This window comes from Nicotiana tabacum, chromosome 1 (assembly GCF_000715075.1).
Source record: "Nicotiana tabacum cultivar K326 chromosome 1, ASM71507v2, whole genome shotgun sequence".
NCBI lineage: Eukaryota > Viridiplantae > Streptophyta > Magnoliopsida > Solanales > Solanaceae > Nicotiana > Nicotiana tabacum.
Genome location: NC_134080.1, coordinates 199,506,866 through 199,517,561, shown reverse-complemented (window position 1 = coordinate 199,517,561; position 10,696 = coordinate 199,506,866). Strand labels below are relative to the sequence as shown.

At 35.4% G+C, this 10,696-nt stretch overlaps 1 protein-coding gene across 1 annotated transcript; it reads left to right on the top strand.

The window, feature by feature from the left end:
• The first annotated feature begins 3,647 nt into the window (after positions 1-3,647).
• Positions 3,648-6,178, top strand: LOC107816925 (protein CURVATURE THYLAKOID 1B, chloroplastic). The gene is made up of 6 exons (XM_016642672.2): positions 3,648-4,041; positions 4,935-5,068; positions 5,165-5,251; positions 5,360-5,422; positions 5,799-5,836; positions 5,944-6,178. Exons 1-6 carry the CDS (start codon positions 3,873-3,875, stop codon positions 5,999-6,001), a joined length of 549 nt encoding a protein of 182 aa, XP_016498158.1. The 5' UTR covers positions 3,648-3,872; the 3' UTR covers positions 6,002-6,178.
• Positions 6,179-10,696: the final 4,518 nt, after the last annotated feature.

The window sequence follows — 10,696 nt, the reverse complement described above, 5'->3', positions numbered from 1 at the left end:
CTCGAGAGAGTAATCACCCTACTTGAACCCTAGTTGCTTGGTCTAATTTGCCAACCCAATTGGTCTCGAGAGAGTCAATTGGGCAAAATCACTCTCTCTACCGATAGGTGTGAGAGTGGGTAAAATTGTGCAACGGTTATAACATAAGCTCCAAATAAGTCAATCGAACCTAAGTAACATCTACCCGTCAATTAGCCACCAAAGTAATGCCACGACCCTAGTGCTCTTCCTTCCCATTAATTACAACTTAGCAATATTCTTCTAGCATAATCTAGCTTTAATCCGTAGTTTTATAATAGTAGTTATAAATACAAAAACTCAAAAGATGCTTGAAGTGACATTAGAAGCACAACCGCAACTCTAGGCTAGACAGAAAATACAACTCCACTACTAGCTCCCTGTGGAAATTCGATCCCGGACCTCTATTCGGGTAAAAACTATTGCGATCCGCTCTTCCTACCATAGTGTAGTGTCGAGTCGGCTCCGATCAAATGCCTAACACCTTCTCACGGGTTAACAGAATTCCTTACCCGGATTTCTGTGTTCGCGGACTGTAATACAGAGTCAATCTTTTTCTCGATTCAGGATTTGAACCGGTGACTTGGGACACCATAAATTATCCCAAGTGGCGACTCTGAATTTAATAAATAAATAATCCTATTTCGATTGTCACTTAAGTTGGAAAAAACTTCCCTTTATACCATTCCCGGGGGTATAGGAAAAAGGAGGTGTGATAGATGTAGATATAAAATATAGATATATAATGATATGATTTACTTAAGGTTGTTGATTCATAAATTTCAAATCCTGGATCCGTCTCTCCTTATTTAAAGTTTTTTTTTTGTTGTGAGAAGAATTATGATCTCTTGCAAAGTAGAGCACAACATTAGATGTTAGATTGTACTCATTTGGGGGAGAGACCGAGAGAGTATACAAGTAGAATGAGATAAAACAAAAGGAATAGAAGTGATAGGCTAGGGGCTATATGAGGCAAAATAGAAGATCACATGGCTATCTAACGCATTTAAAACCTTTACCCCATTTTTGGTCCTTATTTTGGGGATTTCCTTATTTTGTGGACAATTTACTCCAATCATTCTCCCATTTTTCCTCCAAAAGAGAATATTCTTTCTTATATTCTTCTCTCTCTTCTATATTATATTATATTATTATCTTTCATTTTAATTTTATTTTTTAATTTTCATTAAACAAATTCAATCTTTCATTTTCATTAATTTGTAACTTCCATTAAAACAATTCCATAAAATTTTAAATAATATAATTTGTAAGCAATTATTATAGATTAACTAATAATTCAAATAAAAGTGAAATCATTGCGATACAAGATTAATTAAATAATATTACATAATGATAAAATTCATTCGAAATACTACATCAATATTCAACTTCAACCTCTAGTATTCTCCCATAAATGATCTATTAATGCATTATGAAGTACAAAATGAGCATCTTTGTCCTTAATTCTTCTATGTCGAGCTAAAAATTCTTGAAATGAAAGAAGAAAACAAAGTTTTACGAAGTTTTAATTCTCAAAAATTAATTTATCATAATTATACGCCAAAGTTAAGATGTAAAATTAATATTAAAATGATATTACATAAACATAATTCGGTATATATAAAGAGATAAATTAAAAGAGTTAAATAATAAAATAATAATAAATAAAACATGAATAGTAATTGGGAGATGAATAGTGTAACCCCATATTTGAGGGAACACTATTCGTCCCACATTTTGGGGGCAAAAATAAGGGAGGATTGGAGCTTCATTACCCTAAAAATTGCCCCCACTGCTAGGAAATGGGGTAAGGTTGGAGATGGCCTAACCAATGGCCTTCTTAGATTTCTGCCTTCATAATAGGAGTAAGTAATTATCAATATCCGCCTTCTTACTTTCATCGAGGGGAAAAGAAATTAGGTTTTCCAATTTGTCAGGACACACCGTTTTCAGATTTCACTATAGCGTAGCGTAACTCAGCATAAGCATTTAAAAAATAAAAGTCCCGATATGCAATTCGATTTTCTATATTCAAATTTCTTAAATTTGACCGTAAAATTTTAAAATATTGGCAAATAAAACATCTACAAAAAAGTACCATAACACAAAATAATTAACAATTTAAAGCATTTTAAACACGTCTAAAAATGAACACGGTAAAAAGAATTTGCTTGACTCTTAAAATCCGGACTGTATCACATAAATTGAAATGGATGAAGTATTGTAGTGCGGTAGGGAAAGAATAACGAAAATTGAACCAACACTTATTGCGTACACGATTAATACAAATATCACTAAACTATATTAACTCCTTTGTGCTATCACCATAATAACTTGATATTGAGATGAATAAGATCCATCAACCCTAAATCGAACGTCTCAACTTCGAGCCCTGCAAATAAAAAAATATTAATAGGGAGTATTGTATCTTAAATGAACCCTACATACACAATAAAAATTTGAATTAGTCAAGTGAGTGCCAGAGGCGGCCCAACGAATTCTGTGGCCTAAAACCAAACTTTATGAGGGGCCTTAACTTTAAAAAAAAAATATTTATTTATTTATTTGAAAGCCTATTTTTCTAGCGGTTCTTAAGTACAAAGTTATTAATGATTTTCTTATAATCAATAACTCCTAATAAGTCTTTCTTAATTGACAATATAGCTAATCCATTTAACCTTTCTTGAAACATTGTTGTTCTTAGGTAAGATTTCATCAATTTTAATTTTGAAAATTTCTTTCCGCAGAAGCGACGATAACAAGAGTTATTAACATTATTCCATAAGTAATATATGCATTGGAAAAAGAATCAAATCTTTTTATTTCACTGAGTGTATCAATTAAACTGTTATCTTCTAATTGTACTATTTTTCGTAATAGTTTATTCTGAAAATAAATATAAATCATCAATATCGAATTGATTATTATGCTTTAAGGAACATTCAAGATTAAGGTAATATTTTTTCAAATTTTCACGATCTAGTGATCTTAATTTTTACCGTTAAATAGAAAATCAAAAGTATTTTCATATGCTTCGAATTGATCAAATCTATTTTGAAGTGAAAAAAATAGCCTTGTCTACTATATATAAAGCAATCAACTCCAAAAGACTTATTCGAAAGATTTTGAGATTTTATTATCAACATTCTCATCAAATTGTTACTTTTTATATATCATACGTTTCTTACGAAATTCGGGTTCGATATTCATTTCAAGTGCAATTTTCGTGGCAGAAATCATAGCAGTTGTAAATCCTTCTTCTCTATACTTGTTAAAGAAAGAAATTAATTTTTTTCACTTCACGTAACCTTTTTAAAAACTTATACATAATCTATTAAGTATAACAAAAATTAGGACCCAATAAATGTGGGGCGTAATTGCGTTACTTGCTTTATGTTACGGCCGCCCTTGGTGATGAGTGCCATATGAATACCATATAGTAACAAAAAAGAAGCACTAGATTAAGGCATAGGAGCGATTTAACAAAGACCAAATGTCCAATGAAAGAGCACCATAAAAGCCCTATCCAGAGAGCCATGTCAGCGACTAGTTACTGTCCAGATGGATGATGAGAAAGGCAGAATGGCAGATGATGATAAGGGTTCATCCCTGAAATGGGTGGTTCTTATTACTTTTGAGAGGTCCAAGAAATCTTAAATTTCACGATTGACAATCAGAAAAAATATCCCAGATTGAGAAAAAACCATCAACAGAATAATTCAATAAATATTTTCTTCTTTAAAATTCTAAAATTTTAATCTTGGCCATTTATTTGGTTATCAAGAAAAGCAATCTAACTTAGTTTTTTTTCAACAAGAACTAAACTTAGGAACTTGAAAGGGGAGTTCAAAGCAATGGCCTCAACTACCTCCCCTTCACTTACTCTTTCCTCTTCATCGACTTTGGTCGACGGCAAGACAACTCGTCAGTCAGCTGCTGCTGCGTCCTCCCAATGTGTCACCCTACCGACCCTCCCTCCCCCACCTGCCGTCCAAAGCCGTGCTGCCAGAACCACTGCCTACTGTAAGTGACTCTTTTCTTGGATGCCCACTAATTTCTTTCCCCTTTTATCTTGTTTTTTCAAGTCTTGAATTGCCTCTCTGTTCCCCTTGCCATTATATTTGATCGAACACAACAACAACAATAATGTACCCAGTGTATTTCCACAAGTGGGGTTTGGGAAGGGTAGGGTGTACGCCGCCTTACCTGAAGCAGACAGAGAGGCTGTTTTCGATAGACCTTCGGCATTTGATCGAACACATAGTGTAAAAATGGTAATTTGTATCATACATTACACAACAACAAAATAATTACTTACTCGCAAACAAATTAAGGTTGGCAATATGAAATCATCATTGTTCATGTCGTTCCATTGAAGATGTGTTGTGTGTCTAGGTCAGCACGTTTCATCGTGTTTTATATTGTCGAAATTGACTAGTTTTACTAGTCTGTTAACTCACCGCACCACTCCTCCTTATCTGTGGGACTAGCAATGTGAGCAAGTTCACGCACGTGAATTTATGTTATATCGTACAATGATGGTAAAAAGATACTCCATTTATTTTTATATATAGTCATGTTTGACTGAGCACAGAGTTTGATGAATTAAAGAAGACGTATAGCACATATCAAAAGTACCGTTATAACTCATTGTCCTAAATATTACATGACATTTATGTTGCTATAAGAACATGTCGTTTAGGGTAAAATGAGAAGTTTAAAGTTAAATTGATTCGAAATATAAAAAAGTGTCATTCTTTTTGTAACAGACTAAAAAGGAAAAAATGTCATAATTGGTCATACATTTAGCAAAAAAGTATATAAATTAGAACGGAAGAAGTAATGCACACTATACTTCATACTAAAAAGTTATTGGTGCCATTGTAATTTCTTGCCTCGGATGCGCTGTGATGCAGGTCGTAAGATTGCAAGGAATGTAGTCGCAATGGCAACGTCTACTGGAGAGGTTGCAACTACTACAGAGGCATCATCAGCTGATATGGCAACCACTGAGTTACCATCTGAGCTTCTCCAAAAAATTCAAGAAGCTGTAAGGACCTACTGATATATTAATAGCTTTTTCACTTCACTTGGTTCTTGACTTGCTCCGCCTGATTCTTGATACCAACCAAATTTCTTCTTTCAGTGGGACAAACTTGACGATAAGTACGCAGTCAGCTCACTCGGTGTTGCTGCACTACTTCTACTATGGAGCTCCACTGGAGTTATCTCGGTACTCTTTTATTCTAACTACTTACTATTTGCCAACTTAGGACCTTTTGGTTTCCATTTTAGTTCAACTATTACAAGCTTGACAAAAGGATGTGCTTAATTGTTGCAGGCAATTGACAGGCTTCCTCTGATTCCTGGTGTTCTTGAGCTTGTAGGAATTGGTTACACCGGTGTAAGTTGAAACATTCATCACTTTTGGTCACTATAATGTATGCTATGTAATTTTATATAGTCGAATGATCAACGACAATTAGTTCCTCCTAGATCTCGTAGCCTTTTCTTTTGGTCTTATAACTTATATAAACTTATAATGTCAAAAATTTTCAAGTATTTAAATGTCAGTGTAATTGTCTACGTCAAGTACCCTATTATAACTGATAATTACATGATAGGTAAATAAAGGTCTTAAACTGTTAGTTAGTGTATATAAGTTAAATCCTTTCTTTTAATCTGGTAAAGCTTTGAACTATGCAATCAACCACCAAATTTTTTGAACTCAAATTCACTTTATTCTTCTTTAATTTTCTTGGATCTGTCTTCCTCTGCAGTGGTTTGCTTACAATAACTTGGTCTTCAAACCAGACAGGTAATCCCATTTCGTTGAAATACGAATTAGTGGAAGCTAAGTTTATTATTCATACGTCGTGTTCGTCACTACTTACCTCTCTTCTTATAACATTTTGCCGTTAACAGAGAAGCTTTGATATCAAAGATCAAGGATTTGTACAAGGAAGTAATTGGGAGCAGCTGAAAAGAAAGTGTCCTAATGCTGCCGCAGAGACATGATCAAAATAGATTTCAGTTGAGCAATCTTGCAGCTTTGCACTTCAAAATGTAAACTCTGCTTTGTTCTTTCGCTGTCTTAATATTCTAACAGAATAAAACTCAAATAAACTATGTCTATATATTGCTTATTTGTACATTGTAATTTCATTCTCTCATCTTTATATGTTTTTCTTTAGCAGTTGGAAGTTTATGTATATCAATACTTTCAAGTAGATCCATGTTTTTGGTAATTAACGGCTTAAAAGAAATTGTACAACAAACATGTTACCATATGGTTTTAATGACATAAGCGCCTTCTCAGTTCATTCTTCAACTTTCAACTTTAAGTGGGCGTTTGGACATAAGATTTGTGAAATTACATAAAAAAGAGGGGAAAAATTCAAGTTGAAAATTAGGGTTGTGTTTGGATATGAAAACAATTTGGAGCTATTTCTGAATTTTTGAGAGTGCTTTGAAGTGGAAATTTTGAAATATAGCTTTTTGGAGTTTTTCAAATTTCGAAATTTCTGAAATTCAACTCGAAGTGAAATTTGAAATTTTCATGGCCAAACACTAAGTTCGCCAAAAAGTGAAAAAAAATTCCGAAAAAAAAGAAAAACTTCTAAAAGGCGAAATATATAAACGACCCCTTTAAGTTTTCCCAAACGATCAGTTGGACACCTTAACTGAGCCCATTTTCAGCTAGACATTCCATTCATTCACAAAAGTGTGTCTTTAAACACTCGAGTCCAATAAACATCATGCGTGAGGTGCAATCACGGATGACGTGACAAACATACCAATCATTAAATGACATGTGGATTTTTAGAAACAAATATTCTTATTAAAAAAAATCAAACCTTCTTCTTTCCAATAGCCGCTGGCTGGATCTTCGCCAACGGGGCTATCCCAAAACCACCATGAAACCACCTTGAGTCACTCTCCCTATCCACTGTAATCTACGCCGCTACATCAACGTTTCTCCACCAAACACTAATGAAATTTCTTAATTTCAGTCAAGAATCTTAAGCGCCGCTCAAGCTCCACCGTATCTCCTCCCTAGTCACCGACTAATATCTCTTTTTATCATCTTAAATTCTTTTATTGTGCTTTGAAGTGCAACAATGGAGGAAGAAAGAGCCATCCATGTGCGAGTGCGGAAATGAATATTCCCACCATCTTCAATATTTTATGGTCTTTTACATAGAGGATTTTCTATGATTTTTCAGTTTGAAATTCAAGTAGATGAGAATATTGTGAAATTCTTAAGCACGCTCCTTCTCCTCTCTGTTATCCACCAGCAACAGAAATTACATGTCCTTCCACATTTGCTTCGATTAAAGGAAGAAAGAAAGTGGGTGAAAAAGATTGGAAAATTTTCCTAGGTCGAGATCTAACGGCAGAGCCGAAGGTCCTGCTCGATTTGTAATTTTCTTGATTGGTAGTATAAAAAAGGTAGTTTAATGTGAGGATTTTGTATATTTTCGTTGGTGTGTAATAATGGTGGTTTGAGTTGGAGGTGGGTGGAAAAGACTTGAAGAAGAAGGTTATTTAGGGTGGGTCCACATTGTTTTTAGGAAAAGAAAATGATAAACCTAATTTTAGGTAGGCAACTCGCGTGTTAGAGAGCGCATTTCACGTGATGGGGGTTAACAGTGTCAGGTGCTTAGTTGATCTTTTTTTGTGAATAAATGAAGTGTCTAGCTGAAAATAAGCTCAATTAAGGTGTCCAGCTGATCGTTGGGTACAACTTAAAGGTGTCGTTTATTTGCGTCGATAAAAATAATCGAGACCAAAAAATATTGCAACTATCGAAGTATTTTATTTTAAATAATTTGAGCGTTACAATCTCTATGATTCTTCTAATTCTACTTTTCAACAGTTAATAAAAGAGCCTTCGAGCTAAATTTTGAATTTTATTTTATTTTAATCCAAGTGCTTGAGGCATGATCTTCGTATTTTTAATCCAAGGGCTTGCAGCTTGTTCTTGGATTTTTGTCTTGATCTTTTAATCCTTAGAACACTTAAATGCTTGTAGCTTTTAAAGAAATCTGCAGTGTCTGATCCACGAGCTCTCTCTTGCTTCTTGCTATAACTTCTGGTGTCTTTTTTGGGTTATGAAGACCCCTATTTATAATTGTGAGAGGGACACGTTATCATAAGAACAAACTCTTTTCGACCAATCAAATTGAAATGTGACAAGGCCGCATTTGATTGGCCAGAACATATCACTGTGTCACAACCTAAATTTCCTTCCATTGGGTATCATGATGGCACCTAGGGACTAGGTAAGCTGAACATTTAACTGAAATAACAACAATATATAACTAACATCTAACAATTTCAAATTTGAAGTCTCTATACAAATTTACAATCCCAAAACCGGTAGTACACGTCATAAGCTCTACAGAGTTTCCTAGAACCTCTAAATACAACTGTTTCGAAATAAGGATAAACAATCTAATACAAAATCAAAAGTGACTCTGAAGCCTGCCTTGAGTCTCCACAGCAAGATCTGTACAACTAGCAAATGATCGACTGATTCCGAAATACCTGGATCTGCACAAATATTGTGCAGAAGCGTAGTATAAGTACACCACAATGGTACCTAGTAAGTATCAAGACTAACCTCAGTGGAGTAGTGACGAGGAGCAGTCAAGACACCTACTGGACTAAATATCCTGAACAAAATATAAGTGTAGTACTAACAGAGTACGATATCTCTAGGAAACTACGCTGTCACGATCCCAAACCGGACCCAGTCGTGATGGCGCCTTTCATGAAGACAAGGCCATCCGACACAATTCTCAAATCAACCATTCTTTCATTTAAAAGTGGGTTTTATACCATTTATAAACCATTAATCTCATAATGATCATTTAAAAGAACAATGCGGAATAATTACACATGCCCGACATCGGGGGTGTCACTAGTCATGAGCATCTACCAAGGTCTGAATACAACAAAAAAGTCAAGTGTACTAAGTACATAAATGGAAATGAGATGAAGAAACAGTGCTGCGAACATCGTACAACCACCTTGCTAACTCTGATGACTCCGCATCTGAGCAATCAATACCCGCTATCGGGTTCTGAAATACCTGAATCTGCATACGAGGTGCAGGAAGTAATGTGAGTACTCCAACCTAGTAAGTAATAAGAGTAAATAAAGACCGAGTAGTAGGAAACAATGAATCGACATTCATGATAACTCAATAAGCACACAGGCTGCTAATTCAGAATACGAGTCGATCGTCTTATTAAAGTCCAGCCTTTTAGTAAAAATCATTTGAAAATGCTTTCCAACAGTTTCAGTAGGGGTTCAATACCATTTATAATAAAAGAGATGAAAAACCATAATCGGCCCCTCGGGCAAAACATAGTTCGTAAACAGCCCCTCAGGCAAAACAGGAATCATAAACACTTCATAACAGGAAAATCTCAGTGGAAGTAACAAAGCCAAATCAATGATTAAATTCTGAACATCTCATAAACCCCAACTTAAATGAAAGTTGTTTTAAAACATTTGTTCAACACTTTCGACAGAGACGCAATTTAAAGATGAGTGAAAACAGTCAATAAATCAACATATTCGATAGAAACTCAATTTAAAGAGGAGTGAAAATCAATAAGTTCATAAATAGGCCCCTTAGGCAAAGCATCACTCATGTGCATGTATATATCTATCGCCCCTCGGGCAAGCCTCTCAGTCACTCGTGACTTAACTCTTACCAATCATCGCTCACACTCAGCACTCAATAGGTACCATATAGTAACCACTGCGGCGTGCAGCCCGATCCAGATATCTCGTCGACGGCGCTCACTGGGGGTGTGCAGACTTCAGAGGGGATCCTATAGCCCAAGCGCTATATCGCTGCGGCGTGCAGCCCGATCCAACATATCGAAAATTGGTTAGAGGCACTTACCCAATGATTTGATACGAAAATCCTCTCTCAAAATCGCCCACTCTCGGACCAAGGGTTCAAAATATGATAAAATGAAGCAAAATCCAAAGTTAAATGGAAGGGCTGGAAAATGTGGCATTTGCAACAAAATTTTGCAATTGCGAACTAGGCATCACAATTGCGATTGAGATGTTCGCAATTGCGATCATACCAGAAACCAACAGTTTTTCCCGACACAGAAATGAGCGTAACTTCCTCATACAATGTCCAAATTCGACGATTCTTTTTGCTATGGCTCCGTAATTAAGATGCAGATCTAATGTTTAATAAAAACTTAATTTGGAGCTCATTTGCTTAATGTGGTACCCTTTATGCCCATAGTAACGATGTTGAAACATCAAATAAGAGCGTGATACAATCCGAAACACACCCGAGGCCTCGGGACCTTGTCCAATCACACTGACTCACTCCATAACATAACACAGACCTGCTCGAGGCCTCAAATCATACCAAATAACATCAAAACTATAAGTTTCACATTGATTCAACCCTAATAAACTATTGAACTTCTAACTTCCATATCCGATGCCGAAACCTATTAAATCACGTCCAATTGACCACAAATTTGCACATAAGTCACATTTGACATTACAGACCTACTCCAACTTTCGGAATCGGTATCCCACCCAGATATCAAAAGGTCCACTTCCGGTCAAACATCTCAAAAACCTTCAAATTTCTAATTTTCGCTAAATGACCCCAAAATGACCTACAGAC

Excerpts from the sequence above, each read along its gene's own strand:
- LOC107816925 (XM_016642672.2), top strand. The coding sequence starts at position 3,873 with ATGGCCTCAACTACCTCCCCTTCACTTACTCTTTCCTCTTCATCGACT. Across the intron at positions 4,042-4,934 it reads TGCCAGAACCACTGCCTACT|GTCGTAAGATTGCAAGGAAT; the intron begins GTAAGTGACTCT and ends GCTGTGATGCAG. Across the intron at positions 5,423-5,798 it reads TAGGAATTGGTTACACCGGT|TGGTTTGCTTACAATAACTT; the intron begins GTAAGTTGAAAC and ends CTTCCTCTGCAG.